This window comes from Botrytis sinoallii, assembly GCF_014898435.1.
Source record: "Botrytis sinoallii strain Bc 23 chromosome Unknown BSIN_004, whole genome shotgun sequence".
NCBI classification, from domain to species: Eukaryota; Fungi; Ascomycota; class Leotiomycetes; order Helotiales; family Sclerotiniaceae; genus Botrytis; species Botrytis sinoallii.
The window spans coordinates 1,353,626-1,374,009 of NW_024066031.1; the positions used below are offsets into that span (position 1 = coordinate 1,353,626).

The 20,384-nt window shown below is 42.7% G+C and overlaps 5 protein-coding genes across 5 annotated transcripts; 4 read left to right on the forward strand and 1 right to left on the reverse strand.

Annotated features, from left to right (window-relative positions):
- Positions 1-3,376: 3,376 nt before the first annotated feature.
- On the forward strand, positions 3,377-7,836 carry EAF02_002911 (uncharacterized protein). Its single transcript, XM_038898959.1, has 6 exons — positions 3,377-3,490; positions 3,597-5,289; positions 5,367-5,788; positions 5,839-6,030; positions 6,083-6,162; positions 6,212-7,836. The coding sequence occupies exons 3-6, from the start codon at positions 5,714-5,716 to the stop codon at positions 7,098-7,100; spliced, it is 1,236 nt and encodes a 411-aa protein (XP_038761247.1). The 5' UTR covers positions 3,377-3,490; positions 3,597-5,289; positions 5,367-5,713; the 3' UTR covers positions 7,101-7,836.
- Positions 7,837-8,420: 584 nt separating this feature from the next.
- Positions 8,421-10,902, forward strand: EAF02_002912 (uncharacterized protein; the record flags this gene model as incomplete). The annotated part of the gene is made up of 3 exons (XM_038898960.1): positions 8,421-8,531; positions 8,588-10,405; positions 10,477-10,902. The coding sequence occupies 3 exons, from the start codon at positions 8,421-8,423 to the stop codon at positions 10,900-10,902; spliced, it is 2,355 nt and encodes a 784-aa protein (XP_038761248.1).
- Positions 10,903-12,771: 1,869 nt separating this feature from the next.
- On the reverse strand, positions 12,772-14,058 carry EAF02_002913 (uncharacterized protein; the record flags this gene model as incomplete). Its single annotated transcript, XM_038898961.1, has 1 exon — positions 12,772-14,058. One exon carries the CDS (start codon positions 14,056-14,058, stop codon positions 12,772-12,774), a length of 1,287 nt encoding a protein of 428 aa, XP_038761249.1.
- Positions 14,059-15,553: 1,495 nt separating this feature from the next.
- Positions 15,554-17,647, forward strand: EAF02_002914 (uncharacterized protein; the record flags this gene model as incomplete). The annotated part of the gene is made up of 3 exons (XM_038898962.1): positions 15,554-15,697; positions 15,894-16,324; positions 16,376-17,647. Exons 2-3 carry the CDS (start codon positions 16,163-16,165, stop codon positions 17,645-17,647), a joined length of 1,434 nt encoding a protein of 477 aa, XP_038761250.1. The 5' UTR covers positions 15,554-15,697; positions 15,894-16,162.
- A 657-nt stretch (positions 17,648-18,304) lies between these two features.
- EAF02_002915 (uncharacterized protein) lies at positions 18,305-19,349 on the forward strand (the record flags this gene model as incomplete). Its single annotated transcript, XM_038898963.1, has 2 exons — positions 18,305-18,413; positions 18,463-19,349. 2 exons carry the CDS (start codon positions 18,305-18,307, stop codon positions 19,347-19,349), a joined length of 996 nt encoding a protein of 331 aa, XP_038761251.1.
- Positions 19,350-20,384: the final 1,035 nt, after the last annotated feature.

Genomic DNA, 20,384 nt, shown 5'->3' on the forward strand with positions numbered 1-20,384 from the left:
TAGGTACGATAGGATTGCAGCGCGATTTATTGATTTCAGGTGTTGCTACCACAGCTAGTCGTGGATGTAATTGTTGCCTTCTGAGTAGTTGATGATGCTAATGTGAATTTGTGACCGGCGTTTGACCTGTGTTTGAAGATTTCTCCGTATCAACCAGAAAGCCACGTTTGATTTCATGAACACTTGGCCTGTGGTTTTGCAGACTTGCAGCGACGGTGCGGGCAGTCTTAAAGCTAGAACATTCAGATGACCGTTGCTTATCAACTGCCTAGACAAACATCCAGAGGCTTTCGGTAAAGACGACGTTGTATCGCTCGTTTCGAATCGGAATACCAAGATTTTTCTCAATCGAAAGCGTACATCAGTTTGTAATTCTGGTTAAATGATTGAAGTCAGGATAAATTCGCAAGACATTCACCAAGGGGCCACGAGTTTAGAAACATGAAAGGTATGCCCTCTGTCAAGTCTACATTGAATACCGCCGAGGAAACACAAGCCGTCTCCCAGGGAATGAAGCATTTCACGTCGCCTCATAGCGGAGCAGGAAGATTCGTCGCTTCCCGTGAATCTCATCGTCTCAGGTACTATCCAGAAGCATCATCGCAACGAGGTTCCTTTTCATGACAATTCCAAGATAGTTGGGGGCGCAGAGACTCAATTTGGAATACAAATTAGTACAGCGATGCCGCACTAGGATACATGCCGATGTGTAAGGTAGTCTGAGGGTTTCGAAAGTCGTTCATGTATGCCCTGGCAGAATCCCTGTACTTAAACCTCCTATCCATTTTCAGTATCAGAACCGTTCTCGCCGTTGTTTATAGATAGGATACAGCAATGGTATGCTGGTGAAAAATCTCATTTCAGCCGGCTGATTTAGTAAAGGGAGTAAATCTGTGGATTGTGCTTGCCCCGCGTTGGCCTTGGAAAAAATTAGTAGAAACCATGAAATCAATTGCTAATCTGCAGGTCAGGTATAGTGAAGTAAGTTATGAGTCGGAATTAATGTCCCTTCGTTTGTACTCTCGAGAAGTATCAATCCCATGGAAGATGCTCAAGTACATCACAGAATTAGCTCTATTAGAGCCATAGACCAAAAGATTCAAGAGATGACCTTTGAGATCATCAATAATGAGCAGTTGAGTACCTGGCATGTGATTCATGCTGGTGATTGATATTAAGGTCACAACTAGTGGTTATATTCCAAAAGGTTTGTTTCATTGTGGATAATGCAAATGTTCCTGCAGCGTCGCAGAGAACTGGGCGAATAGGAGGATTTTCAAAAAATTATCTATATGTATGATGAATTTACTTGGTTTCAGTCAAGAGGTCGACATTGAAGTATAAATTTCAGCAATGGAAGAATTGTCTCCTCAAATACCCAGGTAGATGCTGCAACTTAGAAATTTATTTCACTTTGTCTAGCTATCTTGTGGTAAACGACATTTCATTCGCCTAATTGTATGATTGTATAACTGTATAATATATGTCCACAGACTCTTATCTTTGAAGCTTGTATTACTACTGGCTGCATCTCAAGAGTTCCAAGCCCTCTATACTTCCTTCCTTCTGTGGTTCCTACAATATCAAGCTTAAACGAATTGTTCATCAAGTACCTAGGTACTCGTATAATTTTTATTTTATTTTCAAAACTAAAACGAAAACTAAACTGTTTTTTCTAAGCTTTTGCTGCTAACTCTACTCGTAGTCCACACTCCGGACACTATTTTTACTACCTCTCACCTTATTCCCTGTAATCGCGAGGGAACAAGGTTTTATGAAGTCGTGTGGACGGCACGCATCCGTGAGACAAGGGAGATTGAACGATGCCGAATGGTTCAAAATGTCCTTCGAAAATCCCAATCAAGAATGAGTTCAACCAGGATATCTGCCACCGTAAATTTTCAAAAACTCAAATCAGTCATGATTTCATTATCAAATGGATTTCTTCTTTCTGGAGCAACACTACAATCTTATCAACGATAAACTTTAGATGCCACTAATTGTAGTGCGTATGTATATCTAAATTTTCGAGGTTAAAGAATTAGTCATATCGTTCGAACGTTTCCACTCTTTACATCGTTGCTCGTGGGTTAGGTCATCAATCACGATTCGGATTCGCTTCAAGGAATGAATATCAAAAAGACAATACAGCTATGCTACTATGCTAGTAAAGTATCTCGTTGAAATTACAAGGGAGCGTCTGGGTTCTAGCTCTTGTTAGCCATCAACAGCATTTGATTCTAGTACCTTTTCGTAGTATTAATTGATATTTCTGTCTGAATTTGGATGTATAACAATCCTATTATACCTCTCTAACGGCCAAAAAGGGAACCCAATTTCATCATTATTATTGGAGATAGATAGTATGACAAAATTGCTCCGAAAAAGCTGGCATCAGAATGATTCGGAGAATTAGGAGTTTGTGTCCTTAATCCTGTGACTTCTATCTCCGACGTCTCATGGTTTCGAAGTAACGTGAATGTTGAAGACTCGAGTCAATAGAGTGAAGTTAATCCCCCCTAAGGTCTAAGGTCAATAGGCGTCATTAATCGATAAGTGCTAAATTGCCCGGTCAAACACCGGTCGGTATTCAAGTATTTGCAATCTTTTCAAGAATTCGACATTACAACGAGAGTCCATTTCAACATCATCAGTGGAATGACATCTAGCCATGAAATTACCCTGGGGCTTAGCAGGACATATTGAGGCGCACTGGAATATCTCTTACTGGATAGTCTGGGCTGTTGCGAGATCCGGTATGATGGAGAATCATGGTTTCCCCTTGAGAAATTTTGTTTTCACTGCAACGTGATGACTCCGCCACACTTTATGCTAGTCAAACCCATGCATGCGGTTGAGGAGCTATCTTGGGCGAAATATCCTTGCATGGGAAAGGCTATGGGTAACTACAAACCGACAAGGTCTCCTGCCTCCCCCTTCGGAGCTTCGTCCATAAACAATTTCCAAAAGATGAAGTACAAAATACCTATTTTTGTCTATCAGAGAAAGCTGTGGCTAGAACTATCTACTTGGACGAGTTGACAAGCAAGCCTTCAAAATAGTTACTGCTACTTCCAGCTGACATACACAGCAAAATCTTTCTCTCTTATCGATTACACTTCTATCGAGATAGATGCAAAACTCAGAAATCCGTTTATAATTCCCAGAGTCTCCATTATATAACCTAAATCTTCTTATTATACTATATCGTACATCCGAGTTTCGATTGAGTTATGTCATATTTATGGAGTGGTCGATAATGTCTCCTCGGTGGTATATGTATAGAAGTAGGTATATATGAATCGTAAAGCGTAACTAACTGACTACTCAGGTCTCTCCTTTCTCATACCATTCCAGAAAATCTGTCCGACACTAAAACCTTGATATAATACGACCAGATATCCAGTCAGTCAACTAAACTTCCTTTCAGCATATCAGGTATATGATAGGTACATGTATAGTAAACTACTATATATAAATCTCTAACCTTGTATGTAATCCGAAGCGAATAAATAGAAGAATATAAATTCTATAACGCGACAGCTTTAGGGTCTAGTTAATACAGAGTAGTATAAAAGACTAATATGGCTTTATAGAGTACTAGCTACCTGGATACTTGTACTCCTTGGGTACTAGTTAGTCCAGAAGAAAATGCGGCAGAAAGCGAAAAGCGGAAAAGGGACCTGAAAATCCCACTATTTATCCTTGTCGAACAACCAACCTTGTTCTTTTCCCTATATCTCCAACTTCAAAAAGAAGGCTCCTGGTCCCAGCCAGTCCTTCATCAGTCCAATGATATGATGCTGCTCAAGAGCCCCATGTATGGATTCTGATGCAGACTTGCTGCAGACTGCAGGACGGAATGTTTACTAGTGGACGGCTAATATCTAAATCTTCGCCTCAAAGGAGAATAGTCTGCCTTTAATTCCTTTACAATTTGCTGTATCAGTAAGCCCAAAACAAACACCATGAGTAGAATACGTAGGTACTTTACGGAATGCAATGTTTTGGTTACTTCCACTTTCCTGACTGTTACTCAGAGAGATGGAGATGATTTGTATCGAACGAAGAGGAAAAACGAAAGAAAGGAAGAAGTTTACATACGACAAGCAATAAGAAACGGGAAGCAGAAAAAAGCAACAGGAAAAGAAAAAAAGAAGACAAAACCGTTCATTCTACGATTTATTATCATATAAGAGAGAAAGCAACAATGATGATTGGACTCCACTTCCATCAACTTATTATTGTTATAACTTAAAATCTTCAATTCCACATTTTTCATCAACTCGTTCGACTACCGATCGGATTATCATTAGACAAAAGAGGGAAGAGGGCCAACTATCATCTCAAGAGTCAAGGATAATTCATTCGGATGTGAAAATCTCACTTGTCTCTTGAGATCGATATTGCATCCACTGCTTTCCTTGCATACCTATTGATCCGTCCATTCATATGTACTGTACCCATATTGCCATCCTTCTTGGATTGCTTCATCGACAATTGGAAATCGAGGGAGGCCCTGACTGCCCTACCTCATTGTTGGTTAATGTTGATTGACTGCCTACCTGGTATACAATATCATCCTCGCATATCCTACTGGGGTCCCTCGTTACCTTGCACTTTCTTCTTCGTGGGGAAAAAGGTATTCACTCACGAGAATTCCATTCGTTCACTGTCCACTGTATTGCAGATACCTGCCGTGCGAGTCAGAAAAAAAGTCTAATATCTTGAACACAATCTTGCCTTCGAGCTACAAAGCATCTCATATCTTATCAAGGCGCCATGCTATCTCTAGATTCTCTACCTTAAAAAAGCTTTGAACCGTCAAGCATCTTCCCACTACAACAAGCTGGACATCCATATCTTGCATCTTTCTTCTGAATCCACATTCAAGAATCACTCTTACAACCATCATCCTTCTCAACTCCCCCAGAAAACTAAAGTCGTCGATCTCGGCCGCCTTTGAATTCCCGACGATTCTACTTCAAGAATGGTCCTTGTTTCGCAACTTTAACATATCCACACTACTTCAGAGACACTTTGACGTCGAAACAACCAGACCATATTTTCGCCAGTTAGTCAAGTCTACCTGCCGAGAACCCTTATTTTTTCACACCTTGTCCAGCCACTCGCATGACCCGACACAGCACAAGCTAGAGCTGGATCCAGGAACCTCAACTTTAGCCTCCTTACCACGTTCACAGTTTCCCTCTATTGCTCGTGCGCCCCACCATTCCGTGTTTGGGTGGATGATTAACAAGCTCCAGGCCATATCCCGCATCCAAAAAAGTATGTATATGAACTCCTCCTGCTCACATCGATACTTCATCAAACTCATCCAGTCTTCAATTCTCTGACTTCCTCAGATCTCCTTGAAAGTTTCGTGCTATTCTCGTACACAGTTTACGAGAACCATCGTAGCTCTCCTTTCATAATACTTTCTTGCCAGGGCCTTCTCCAAGTCAGATCGCCAATATCACTCTCGCTCAACGCTGTTGCGCTGGACGCTTTGTATCTTACAAGATTCTCCCATTGGGTTTCTAATCGACATCACTTGCATATCAAGCAACCAAACCACAACACCTGCTTTTCTTATATATCAAATTCTCAGCCCACTACTCGATCAGATTTCACAACATCGGACGCACAACTGAACAGCTCTCTCTTGAGACTTAATACTTCAACTTCGATAGATAGAATCTAGGAATACATAATGGACGTCATGGAGCTAGTCGAGAACGAGCAAAACGCACGCCCATTTCAATGCGATTGGAAAACATGCACCAAGGTACAAACTACCAATGCAATGAATACAACGTCAGCTGACAGTAAACGTAGAGCTTCAACAGAAAATCTGACCTTCAACGTCACTATCGCATACATACAAATGAGAGACCTTACTCATGCGTAACTCCAGGATGCGGGAAAAGCTTCATTCAAAGAAGTGCCTTGACCGTACACATCCGTACACATACTGGTGAAAAGCCTCATCAATGTCAACACATTGGCTGTGGCAAACGATTTTCTGATGTAAGAAATACAATGAAAAGTCGACGAGACTATTGCTAATGTTATCACATAGTCATCTAGTCTTGCCCGTCATAGACGTATTCACACAGGCAAGAGACCTTACAAATGCGCACACGATGGCTGCTTGAAGAGGTTTGTGCAACAGAGAAATTGTAGTCTGATCAGCACTAACATGCAATAGCTTTTGTAGAAAGACTACTATGGTCAAGCATCAGAGACGTTCGCATCAGCGTGGCATCCATTCATCAGAGCTTGATGACGGCGAGACATCTGATTCTGACAGCGGGGAATCGCCAACCACTCCTCAACATCACTCTAGTCAAATTCAGTGGCCTCAACACCTAACAGTCCCAGGTGTTCCACATGCACATCAGATGCATAGAGCACACTCATTTGCGGATTTTGGACAACATCAACAGATTGATGGTTACCCCATGCCACAAGCCTATGCCCACAGACACAGCCTGTCGGGAGGTCCTCAGGCATACGGTCCTATTCCAGATCAGCACCATCACGTTATGCAAAGACAGCCTAGTCTCCAGCACGCTTCTTATTATGTTCCTGAGCAGAACAACCCAGGAGTCGCAACTTTGAACACCAACCCTGCTCCAATTCAAACGTACCACATTCCTCGACATTCCATGGAGAGACACCCTCAGGAGATACTACAAAGCAGCCCCGGTAGTTACTCTTCTCACTCCCGCGCCAGCCCAGTCTCCCAAGAACCTTACTATACACACACTCAGCACTCGGTTCACGTTCCTACATACGCTATTCACGGCCAGTCGCCAACTGAACCACAGCCAATGATTCATTACCAGCAGCACGTGCCAACACCTCAATCGATTCCATCACCAGTCCCACAAGTGCAGCATCAATTGCAACACCAATATCCACAACCTCCCGAGCATGGCCAGTGGTATGAGAGCACTCCTTACCAGCAACCTGAAGTGATCAGCCACGTGCCAATGTATCCTCAGGTTACTGTCTTCAGCGATCCATGGCATAAGCTCGAAACATTTGATGATCCATCATTACAAATGCCCAGTGCTCGTATTGAGAATTTGTAACAACACTGAACAGTCAAACCACACGCTCGTTTCGAAACTCTCTTTAGCGATTGTATCATTAATAAGACGTCGTATACCCAAGGACTGAGGCACACAGGACTGCAGTTTGTTCCGTTTCATCAACAAAAAAGTTTTCACTTCTCCGAGTCTATCCGCGATATACCTAGTACATTAACGACATTCACGAATGCATCTCATCCGTCAGCCAGACATTCCAGCTCTCACTTTCGGAATAATCGGCTTGTCGCAGCATTTTCACATACTTTTTCTTTGTTTCATTACTTTTCTTGTTTTATAGTAGTTTCCGTCCGGTTTTGCGTACAGATAAAGCCGGATCTAATATTGGCCGGGAGGGGAGGAATATGGAGAGAGGGTACTTAATGAGGAGGTGATATTATGGCGCCACGAGTTCAACGAGGTTATTTCCTTTATGTTATATACTCGCGCATCTGGAAGCGTACCGTGCTTTTTGTGCATAGAGGCTGGTGATCAAGGCCGGTTTTGCCGTCTGTATCAATACTTATTTAATGTTTTATTGGTTTTGGACATGGGAATCGGAATTGGATATGGTATTCAATTTGGAATGGGAAGCCTTGTGTGTATTTATAGTAGTAGTAAATAGCTAAATGAATAGTATAATATCACCTATGTCTGGACTTCATTGACTCTGCTTACTTTTCTCTCGCTTGTGATTAAAGACGAGGTTTGAATCGGGTGTATTTACGACAAGAAACTCAACTGGCAAATATTCGATCGGGCGAGGAGTCTTTCAGGACCTTATTAGGCTTATGTAGGTGAAAGTTCGGCCAGGCTGCATGAGTCCTTGACTTCCTGTACACTCACTTCCTTGAACATTGGCCCTGATACATTTCCTGAAGCGATTGTCTCAACAGTAAACGATAGGTATCCGTAACATATATTCTAGATTCCCCCTTAGTAGATTGTTACATACCTACCAGTAGTAGTTTGAAGGCACTATTCTGATAAACACGTGGTAGTAGTCGAACAAGATCTAGATTGGTGGGTTGCATTTAGCGCTAATCCAAAACAGGCTTAGTAAATTAATAAGCGGCGGTCTCAGCCTTCTTCCATGATGCACTACGAGAAGTGATTTACAAGTTTGCCTTCGGTGTTCCAGTTTGGCATCAACAATCAAGACGTCCTCGAGATCGAGGCTCAACAAAACTTCATTTCTTAGACTCTACCGACGAAATATTGATACAGTCAACCAATTTTGCAAGGAGAAATACTTAAGAGAATTCACTTGGTGGTGGTTGATAGGAGGTGTTTATAATCTAATTCTATTTGGTTCTGCCAGTCATGGCAACACCAACTCATGGGTTTTCCACGATGGCTACATCTTTGAGGCTTCTAGTTCGGAAGGCACCGGAAAACCAATTTGCGAAGATGATCCTTCCATCGGTGCGAACGGTTCGTAGAAACAAACATTTTATCTCTTTTAAATGGCCTAACTAATGCTGTCGCAGCTTTCGACTACATCGATTCCTGTGCCACCTTTCAGCGCACGAATGGACTCAATGTCCCGAGGCCTTCGACATGCATTTATCTCGGTTCCAAAACGTGTCTCTACTGCGAATCCAATGACTCCATCTTCATCTATTCTGGCCATGACTCGTTGTCGTCAAATATCCACGTCTTCATCTCTGCGACCACGGCAGTCGATGCCATTTACCAAACCCATCAAATCTCAGCGAAGATCTCTCTTCGGTGGTAGCACATCACACAATTTACTCTCTCACTTGGAAGAAACTGCAAACAAGAATCCTACTAGTGCCACGGCTCAGAATGCTCTCTACCAAGCGCTATTGAAGGCAAATATGCCAGCCATCATTGCCGACAGGTATCAAACTGGTCATTTCGCATCAAATTCTGCATGTGAAGGTGCATATCATAGAGCTCTAGGTATGTTGGGACAGATGAACGGCGGCATGGCAAATCCTTCCGGACAAGCAGGAAATATCGGCAACGCGCAATTGCAGGCTATTGGTCAAGCAGTCGCTGCTACTTCTCGAGGAGGTAATATTGCTATATCTCGCGGTCAAGCATCTGGTTCTGGCGACAAAAACTCTCCTATGCATGTTGTTGTTGATGAAACCATGGGAAACACTATTTTCAAATGGGTCAAATTCGCTCTTTACTTTGCACTTTTCACGTATATCAGTCTGGTCGTTGTTGCTATGATGATTGAAGGCTTCAATTCGATCGTCGCCAGAAGACCGGGAGGGGCGAAAGCCGATAACGAGGCCAAGGCTGAACACCAAAATGTCAGGTTTACGGATGTTCATGGTTGTGACGAAGCAAAGGACGAACTTCAAGAACTCGTAGATTTCTTGAAGAATCCGGAGAAGTTCTCGACGCTCGGTGGAAAACTTCCAAAGGGTGTTTTGCTCGTTGGCCCTCCTGGAACTGGTAAAACTTTATTGGCCCGTGCGGTTGCTGGCGAGGCCGGCGTTCCATTTTTCTTTATGTCTGGTAGTGAATTCGACGAAATATATGTTGGCGTTGGTGCAAAGCGAGTTCGAGAACTTTTCACTGCTGCGAAAGGCAAATCACCAGCCATCATATTCATCGATGAACTGGATGCTATAGGAGGCAAACGAAATGCTCGGGATGCCGCATATTCCAAACAAACCCTCAATCAGCTACTTACTGAACTAGATGGGTTTGCACAAAACAATGGCGTTATAATTTTGGCTGCAACTAATTTCCCAGAATTGCTAGATAAGGCTCTTACACGACCGGGCAGATTTGATCGAAATGTCGTCGTTGGACTACCAGATGTGCGTGGTCGATTGGCGATCTTGAAGCATCACATGCAAAAGATCATTGCTTCTCCTGATGTCAACATTGAAACACTTGCTTCTGGTACACCAGGATTTTCTGGCGCGGAACTTGAGAATGTCATCAATCAAGCTGCTGTGCATGCCAGTAGAGCGAAAGCAAAAGCGGTATCTATGTTGGATTTCGAATGGGCAAAGGACAAAATAATGATGGGCGCGGAAAAAAGGAGCATGGTCATTTCCCAGAAGGAAAAGGAGATGACAGCCTATCATGAAGCAGGGCATGCCCTCGTTCTCATGTTCACCCCAGGAACAGATCCCTTGCACAAGGTTACGATTATGCCCCGAGGCAGTGCTCTTGGTATAACTTTCCATTTGCCAGCAATGGATAAGTACTCAATGACGTTGGATGAGTATGAGAGCAGGCTTGACGTCTGTATGGGAGGTAAAGTGGCAGAAGAAATCAAATATGGCCCCACAAAGGTCACTAGTGGAGTTTCTAGTGTAGGTCTTCTCAACTTGTTACTAATATTAAAGGTTCTTAGTAAGCGGAAGAATACTAATTTTGTGAACAGGATCTCCAAACTGCCACAAGCCTTGCATATAACATGGTCACTAGATTTGGAATGTCACCTGAGCTTGGTAATGTAGACTTGATGACAAACTACGAGCATCTCTCCGCTGGAACCAAGCTGCTTGTCGAGTCTGAAGTTAGACGCGTCATTGAGGAGGCTCGTCTTCGTGCTGTTAAACTCATCGAATCCAAGCGTAAGGAACTGGATCTCTTGGCAAAGGCTTTAGTGGACTACGAGACGTTAGATAGAGAAGAAGCCTTCAAAGTCGTCAAGGGAGAGAAATTGGTGGGCAGGACAATTTCCCCTTCGGGAAGTATAAAAGTACCTGAAAGTATGGGCACTTCACTTGCACCAATTCCTGGAAGCCAAAGTCCCGAGGATAAAGGACCGAAGGGTCCACCAGGTGGTGGTGCTCTTGCACAGTAAAGGAATGATTCACTCAACTCATCGGGACGGCGTTTCGGTGGTGGTGGATACACATATACATGTGTTGTAACGATTATTTGCACGATTAAGCATGGGAGGTGGTCTCATGGTCCGGAGGATCACAGCATTATTGCCTTGTTATTGGTAGAGGGAATGGGAATCATGTCTCTGCCTTACGATAGTGATCATTAGCGCTAGAAATTTCACCTTTTTTTATATTTTGAGATGACCTGTGTAACTATGTGGGCTTGGTAGCTCAACGGGTAAATGGATGCTCCGAACATCATTTCTGAAGTATGTTCTTAGTCTGTAGTTTAGCATCCCCACGCATCCCCAGACTACAATGCACACAAACAGAATGCAGTAGCACAGCAGCTAATTTGCAATTGTGCCATTCGCTGATCATTCGGCCTATAATTGTCGCTCAACATTAGTCTACATAAGTAGTAGTTATTCAAGATATATGCATACAAATGTCCTTATTATAGACGATCTTTCTCGCCAAACTTTTTATTACACTTTTCTCAGTCGTGGTTTTAGTACATTTAACACGTAGATCAAAAATTGAAGACTAGCTGCCTAGGTTAGGTTAGATTAGATTGGATGACTCCACGAAAGCGCCGATGAATACTAGATATATTTCTGTATGGTTATAGAGTAGTACATAAGCTGTTACGTATCTAGGTAGCTAAGCAATGCAATATTGCGAAATTGTGAAAAATTGGATTTCTAGAGATCTTTTATACTTGTAATTGGATTTTTTTTTAAAAAAAAATGAAAAATGAAAAAATTATATGATTTAGATTATCTATATTGGATAGGAACATTACCTACTTGCTTATGAGTTAGTGGGTAAACTTTTCTTCTTCAGAATCTAGATGGCAATCATTGTTATTTGAATATTTTTATTTGAGGTATTCACGTATTCTTATCGCCTAGAATCTTTCATGATGTTATAAATTCTACTTTTTATATTTGTATCTATTCAGGCCTTGGTGTGATTTACGAAGTATCCAGCTTTTTCCTCTTGATGACTTCCCCCCAGTGTGCTTGCTCTCTCTCTCTCTCTTTCTATAAAAACCAAGTTGAGAGATGGAATATATATAAATTTGAGGTGATTTAGTATGAGAGATGTTGCGACGTTTAGTATTATTCTCAACCTGTTACGACGTGAATGCTGAGAAGATATCAAACGGATGATAGACACCAGACTATGTTACCTTCGCCAGTCATAAATTGCTTTCCTGGAGGAACAACTGAGCACTGCAGTTCAGCACACACGCATTGTTGCACCGAGAAAATTGATGTGAATTCTGTACTAAAGGAAAATATATAAACCCCCTGCCCCCAACCCAATCCTGGAAACCTCACCAAATCCCTCCGTTCTTCGGCTATTCTGAGATTCCAATTTTTCCCACGAGATACTAGCAAAACTTTGCAGGTTCTCTTTTACTAAGATACTTTGCGTGAAAATGAACAAATGCATATGAGTTCGGGAAATAAACGATAGCTCATATTGCCAAATAAAAACTATCCGCTGGGAAGATTAATGCTGTGAATGTAGAAATATGGAATCAGGCGAGCTGCAAATGATAGAATATTGATGGTGGATCGACAATCTCTCCACGAAAGAGTTGCTGAATTTTTGGTAGATGATCCAAAGACTTTCCTGCATGTATTTGATATCAATTGATAAGATATAGATGAGAATAAGTAATGAAAGCGGGAAGAAGATAGCGCCGACTCGCACTGAGAATGTTGGAAAAAAAAAGATCTACCTTCCTTCGAAAAATACTGGGCACTGCCGTCATGCAACCTCTAGCAAGGAAGATCCCTCCAAGGATGTAGGGTGAGCGATTAGGATGTTGTTCACAAAGGAGAACCTTCAGAGCGAAATCGAGGTTGGGATCGCCCATCACCCACTGCCCCTTCAAATAGCCGACGCTGATTGTTGACTAATCTTTCGTGTGAATTCATCACCCTGCACCATCCCATCTCAATAGCTTTCTCCTCATCATGAAAGATCCGCTCAAACTTATCTTTTAATTCAGCCAGTTCTTTTCTCACTCTAGTTTGCGAAGAAAGTCTTGATAGCTGGTATACCTTATCTTCCTCAAACCAGCCCTCCTGATCATTCGTTGTCGCGAGATGAATATCTATCTCTAGAACAAGTCTCCTCCCATCACTCTTCTTAACAACAATCCTTAATTTCTGGCAGCTCAACTTCATGATAGCATTCATTATCTCTCCATCTTCCCAAAGAAAATCCGCAAAAGTTATAGGAGCATGTTCAAATCCTAAAGCTGTCGAAGTGATGCCTACCTGCTGCGGTGTCAACACGATGGTGAAAGTTTTCAGTACTGGCTTCGCTACTACCAAAGTTCCAATGCTTTCTGCTGCCTTGTAATACCAGTCCATATTCCAATTATCTTTTGGACATTCGAGAACCACATTTTTTAACAAATTTAAATAGCTGGTTGTAATCCTTGGGATTCTCCAGGCAGGCAGTCGTGACATGTTCTCTCGGAGCAGCGCATGGAAGGTATTGTGTTTATAAAGGAATGAGAGAGCCTCTGCACTGATCTGTTTGCATATGAAAAATATCTTCTTGACAACAAAACCGGGGCAGCGTTCGACAGCTTCCCAATCATAATCGACGAGGATCGAGTTTGGGGAACGAAGAAAATACCCATAGATCCGCTCACGGACTTCCAAAGGATAGCGCAGGAATGGAGAACGACTTGGACTATTCATTTCCGCTGGTTCGGGTGTAGCTTCACGACTACACAGCTCTGGGTAGCGGTTAAAGAGACCTGCACTGCGTGCTGTATGATTACGGCCTAGTCCTGGTCGTTGTTTGGAAGTGGCGAATTTACGCTTGCGCTTGGGGGCTACAATCATTGCCGAGGAGGGGATGCCCCAAGTATTATGCGAATGAGAATTAGCGTCGAAACTGGGTGTAAACTGGCTCAGATCATCATTCTCATCGTCAATTTGGAGTGATGCCATGGTTATTCGGGCACAGCGACGTTTGCGCGATGCCTTGGAAGTCATACTACCGATAATTTTACCATTTTCATCACGGTCTTTGGGAGCTGGCCTTTTGCGTGAATTTGAGACCTTTCCCTTAGGTCCCTCACCAGAGGGTTTTGGCATATTTGACAATGGAATTCTGATAGTCGCTCGGTTCGTCAAGTTGCCCAATTGCACAGGGAGTATAGAATCTAATTGGACGATAATTTAAAGAAGACACCGGGGGTGCCTTTTTGAGTGAATGATCGCGATGACCAATGTGAAAATAGTCATAGGATTGAACTTTGAGAAGTGAATCGCTCTCACAATCTGAATGCCAGTAAGAGGGTCTCAAAAACAGATAGGTCGAAACGACTGCCTGAAACCGTCGACAATATCAAAAGGAGTAAAGCAATAGCAATGATTACCAGAGACTAGATTTGTTAAAAGGTGAAGTAGAATCTATCTATCAGGCCTGGAAAGGATGAAAGGAGGATGATTCTGCCGACTTCAGGAAATGGAAAGAATTTGTAGAAGATGAACTCGATACGCATGAAACAACAGTGAAAGCGAAGTTGGACCAGCCCATGGAGTATATTTATTTCAAAGTAGGCCAAGGAAGAAAATGGAAAAGATGGTTGTAAACATTTTTGATAATTCTGTGAACGATTGGATTGAAAAAGAGAGAACCATGGCTTAATAGTGGAATAGGTAGGTATGACTGGCTATGGATGGTGGCTACTTGATGTTGTGTCGTCTTATGGGGAAGGCGCGATGAAACCACTGCATTCAAGTGAGGACTACGAAGTAATCGAGACATGTAAGAATCACAGTATCCCCGATTTCATGTCCCAAACTCATTCCAGATGTAGATTCCTGTATACAAACACACTTTCAATGAGCGAGAAGCATAAAGGGGGAAATTCAGATTGTATTGACCGATATAGAGACGAGATAGCATAGTGAATGTGCTAGAGAGCTATGCAACGATCATCTTGATCTCATGTAGCAATTTAAGTGTACAACATATCAACTAACTGCGAAGAATAATGAAGTATTGACCAATTTGTAGGAAAACAAACGAACATATATACAAATGTAGATGTTAATGTCTAACGAGGTCTCTAGATGAAAACATATATAACGCTCCGCTTGGCCACTGCCGTGGAGGCTTCTTCGCTTCGCTCTGGAATATTAGCTGAGCAATACGATCCGTTACTAGATGTTTGAAGTGGGTTCTTGAAAATAGATTGTAATATAGGAGGGATAGTTGTATATTCTGCGTACAACAGGTAGATAGACACGACAGATAGATAGATAGATAGATAGATAGGTAGATCACCAGGATAGATAGATATTGATGAGTAATTGGTCTAATATTATGGGTCAAAGGTACAAATGAATTAAATTAATATGCACAGCCACCAATTCCAGCTTGTCAGGGGAAACCTTATCATTTTACCTCATATAATGGTCGAAGATTGGATTATATGGAATCCTATTGGTTGACAACGTTTTAGTACTGGTAATCTGTCGATAGTACCGTGGACCGTGGACCGTGGACCGTTTCTCAATACTTAGATTCCCTCGATTTCGTGATGACACGAGCGACCCTTATTAAGGGTTTCTCTCTTTTCTAGAATAATAGATTCCCTCCATGGCTCCTCCTGGGTAGAGGAACCTTGGTCTTAGATTTCAATCTAGAAGTAGGTCCCGTTCAATAATGGACCTTTCGCTGACTGGCCCATCTTCTTCTCCTTCGTACCTTGCTGTATTATATTATGTAAGTCTTACCATTGATTTGTCGCTTCCCTTTATTATTGTTGTACAAGTGAATCATTGTCGCGCCGCATTGCATCTGTATCTGCCTCTTGATCTTGAATCAATTCAAATAAAACACCACTACCTATTCAACACATATTTCCTGCAGGACCTGCTTGTGCGTGTGTGGGACCAGATTCTAATGCAATGAATGGCAGGCTCAACTACGGAGTACAATGACAGGCACAACTACGGAATTCAAAGATAGGCACAACTATAGAGAGGTCCTCCGGTGAACCCGTCGTTCACCGTCAAAACAAAGCAACATTCGCGATCAAGCTCGAGTACAACTGCAAAATCACTTTTTATAATTACACCCTCGAGTTCTGAAAGCACTCAAAGTCCCTCGACCTCACCCACGCTTCATATTTCTGTGCGCGACAGCACCTACACCGAGAACGATCGAGTTGCTATAATCAGCGAGAATATGGAGAAAGCGACTATCAATGGCTCGAGCAATGGTTCGAGTACTGGTGAAAGGAAGGCTCCTTTGACTAGGAAAGAATCTTCTCCTATGATGCCACCGTTTATGGTATCAGCTCCAGGAAAGGTTATTGTGTTTGGAGAGCACGCCGTCGTGCATGGAAAGGTGGGTGCCTTTGCTCTAGATATGCTATTTAAAAACTAACAGTAGAGATAGCCTGCGATTGCTGCCGCGATTTCACTTCGATCATATCTTCTCGTTACAGCCCTTTCAAAATCGAAGCGCACAATCTCCCTTCGTTTTCCCGACATTAATCTCTCACATACATGGAATATCGATGACCTGCCGTGGAGCACCTTCTCGCACCCGTCGAAGAAGAAGCACTATTATGATCAGGTCACATCTTTAGATCCCGAATTGGTCGCAGCCATGAAACCACATCTTGAGAACATTTCTCCTGAGGTATCACCCGCCATACGAAAGATACACCAGAGCTCTGCCTCGTCATTTTTATACATATTTTTATCACTCGGCTCACAATCATTCCCGGGCTGTTTATATACGCTTCGCTCAACAATTCCAATTGGTGCAGGTCTTGGTAGTAGTGCCTCGATATCTGTCTGTCTTTCGTCCGCACTTTTGTTGCAGATTCGCACATTATCTGGACCACATCCGGATCAACCATCCAATGAGGCAAGCTTACAACTTGAGAGAATCAACCGTTGGGCATTTGTGGGAGAAATGTGCATACATGGAAATCCCTCTGGGGTCGATAACACAGTTTCAACGCAAGGAAAGGCTGTGATCTATCAAAGATCTCCCGATGGACCTACTGTGAAGTCATTGAGGAATTTCCCAGAACTCCCTCTACTGCTTGTAGACACACAGCAGGCAAAATCTACAGCTCATGAGGTTGCTAAAGTGGGTTTGTTGAAGCAGAAGCACCCAGCTATTGTAGATTCGATATTGAATGCTATTGACATGGTTGGTCAATCAGCCGCGGCCATGAGTTCAGATCCAGAGTACGATAGCAAGGATCTTGAGTGCGTTGAGAGCCTGGGAAAATTGATGACAGTCAACCATGGACTTCTAGTTTCTTTGGGAGTATCTCACCCTCGTCTGGAACGCATCCGGGAACTTGTCGATCATGAAGGAATTGGCTGGACTAAGCTTACCGGTGCTGGAGGGGGAGGGTGTTCTATTACACTACTGAAGCCGGATACTACACATGAGAGAATGGCACGCTTGGAGGAAACATTGGAGACTGAAGGTTACAAAAAATTTGAGACTACACTAGGTTGTGATGGAGTGGGTGTTTTATGGCCCGCAGTGATCAAGAACGGAGAAGATGATGATTTTGGGGGAGATGAAATCGACCAAGAAAAATTTCTCAACGCTGATGGGATAGAAGGAGTTGAAGAATTGGTTGGAGTTCATGGACAAAGTGGTGATAGGGAAGCATGGAAGTTTTGGAGGGTTGAAGAGTAGAAGGCCGGAGACAGCACAATTACTTCTTTTCTCTATAAATTATGTTAACATGTTATTCTATAAGGACAATAATGAAATGAAAATTTATATACAACAAAAAAAGAATCAAAACATTGTTCCTCACATTGTTAACATTTCTTTCTTCAGCCTCACAGCTTTCCCACACAAGGCTGACGCTAGCCGAGCTCGTCCTTTTGAAGCCTTTCAGATGAGCAATTGAGTCTTCGTTTTCGACCTTGTAACAAGAGCACATTGTGAGATCAAGACTTCCTTGACCCAAATCTAGCCTCTAGCATTTCAAGTTCTCATTTTCCGGGTCTGCACAGGTTTTTAAATCACATTGACCTTTTCAAGCGTCTCTTAATTTGACCTCCCAGTCCACGCCTTTCACCGTGACCTTCACGAAAGCAGAGCTCGCGAAGACTCATAGGATACTCATATACTGATATACGGAGATACTCGAATTTAATTTGGTCAATAGCTTTGCAAATCTAAGCATTGCGAAGTTTGCGCAAGCGGATTCTCAAAGTAGGAAGCACATTAGCACAAGTGCTTGCGGAAGAGAGATATTTCATTCGGAGAGCCGTAAGACCACGACAGAATAACGGCATAGGACCGAAGGTATTGGCAATATATCTGCAATACTAAAGCGGCAGAATGGGAATATACGAGAAAGATCCTATCTGGGATGATGTGGTACCAATAGCACAAGATGATGGTGAAGGCGCTTTAGCACAAATTGCATACACGGATGAATACGCAGAGGGTAAGATTGCTATCCTTCATTCTTTCTACATGACTCATGATATGTTTAGCAATGGGATACCTTCGCGCCGTAATGGCAAGCAAAGAATACTCACCTCGCGTTCTCGAACTCACTGAACACATCATTACCCTTAACGCAGCTCATTATACGGTCTGGCTTTACCGTGCCACAACTCTCTTTGCACTATCTTCCTCTGTAGCCGACGAACTCGCATTTGTAAACCAAATTGCGCTGGAAAATCAGAAAAATTATCAGATTTGGCACCATCGACAACTTCTCATCGATCACCTCTACCCCTCAATTTCATCCTCTCCTGCGTCGCTCAATGTGCTTGCAGATTCGGAACGAGATTTTCTGACACAGATGTTCGACGAAGATGCCAAAAATTATCATGTTTGGAGTTATAGACAATATTTGGTTTTGAAATTGGATATGTTTAACGAGGCGGAACTAAAGAGTGTAGAGGATCTAATAAGGAGAGATGTACGAAATAATAGTGCTTGGTCATATCGATTTTTCCTAGTTTTCTCGGACCCAAAATATTCGACCAAGGGATTGAAAGCAAATGAATTTGATGGCAAGATTCCAAAGGAGATTGTGGATAGAGAAATTGAATATGCGAAATCGGCGACATATGAAGCACCGCAGAATCAGAGTTCTTGGAATTATTTGAGGGGAGTTTTGAGGAAGGGGGGTGTGAAGAGTGAAAGTTTGGAGGAGTTTGCGGGGGACTTTGTTAAGCTTGGAGATGCAGATGGAAAAGGGGAAGATATAAGGAGTAGTCATGCATTAGACTTTCTGGCGGATGTCTGGGCAGAGAAGGGAGAATGGGAGAAGGCCGACAAAGCGCTTGAATTACTTGGTGATAAGTATGATAAGATTCGAAAGAATTATTGGGATTGGAGGAAGGGTTCATTCAAGGAGATGAAGGGATAGAGTGATGAGCATGGAACGACATAAATGATTGGTTATGGAATGGCGTTGAGGTGAAGAGCATGAGCGTATGTTTACTTCGTTTTCCCTTGCGTTGTTGCTTGGATGAGCATATACCAAGTTGCTCCCTTCTGTTGAATGAAGCTCGCATGAACGTACAATTGTCTCGTGGTGAACACATCAACTCCTGATGATCATTTCGATATTCCATCACACGACGTGAGCGATTCATTCACCGTGCCACATGCCAATAGTGACATTTCTGGGGCCCTTCCAAACAAAATCATCGTGTTCATTTCCACTTTCCTGACTCGTCCCTAACATCACCACAGGCGACAAGAAGATAAACTCAAATTTCCAGACCCATGGATAGTCGGTTCCACTGTCTGGAAAATCTCACTCCCAATCACCCAAATAAGTCAAAATCCCTCGCTCGTCACATACATCATCAATATAAAATATTAGATCGCCAAACCAAAAGGACAATAGCTCGAAAATAGCTCACCCCGCATTTGCGACACCTGCGCTATGCATAAAGCCATTACCCTATAAGTATCTCCACATTACCCTATAACTTTAAATCGCATGCCGTCCCGAGCTTCCCTTATCATTCCAATTACCCTATAACTTCGTGCGCGTATCATGATTACCCTATAGCTTCCCTTGGATTACCCTATAAGTATCCACGTGTATCTTTCTGAGAAAGTCCATTACCCTATAACTTGTTTTAGCGAGATAGCGCATCCCCGCTTATCGTCGGATTCCCCTTTAGTAGGCTGGAAAGTGTGCAGTGCCGAATCGAAGGCATGCGCAAGAAGCCATAGGGATCCTGGTTTGTTTCAGTACGGAGGGTGTTATCGAATGCTTGGGTTGGTGTGTCGGGTTATCATGCATGCATGCACACATATACGCCTTTAGCTCTACATGTTGGTGCTGGGAGCGAAAGTTCCCGATATTGATACGAAACTTCCGACATAGGAAATATGTTCCATCTTTGCGATATCCGTGCTTGCTTCTGCAGATGCTTCGAGGTGGATG

What these genes read in the sequence shown, in the direction of transcription:
- EAF02_002911 (XM_038898959.1), top strand. Translation starts at nt 5,714, where the DNA reads ATGGACGTCATGGAGCTAGTCGAGAACGAGCAAAACGCACGCCCATTT. An exon ending in ATTGGAAAACATGCACCAAG is followed by an intron (nt 5,789 to 5,838) that starts GTACAAACTACC and finishes CAGTAAACGTAG; the next exon opens with AGCTTCAACAGAAAATCTGA. An exon ending in CACGATGGCTGCTTGAAGAG is followed by an intron (nt 6,163 to 6,211) that starts GTTTGTGCAACA and finishes AACATGCAATAG; the next exon opens with CTTTTGTAGAAAGACTACTA.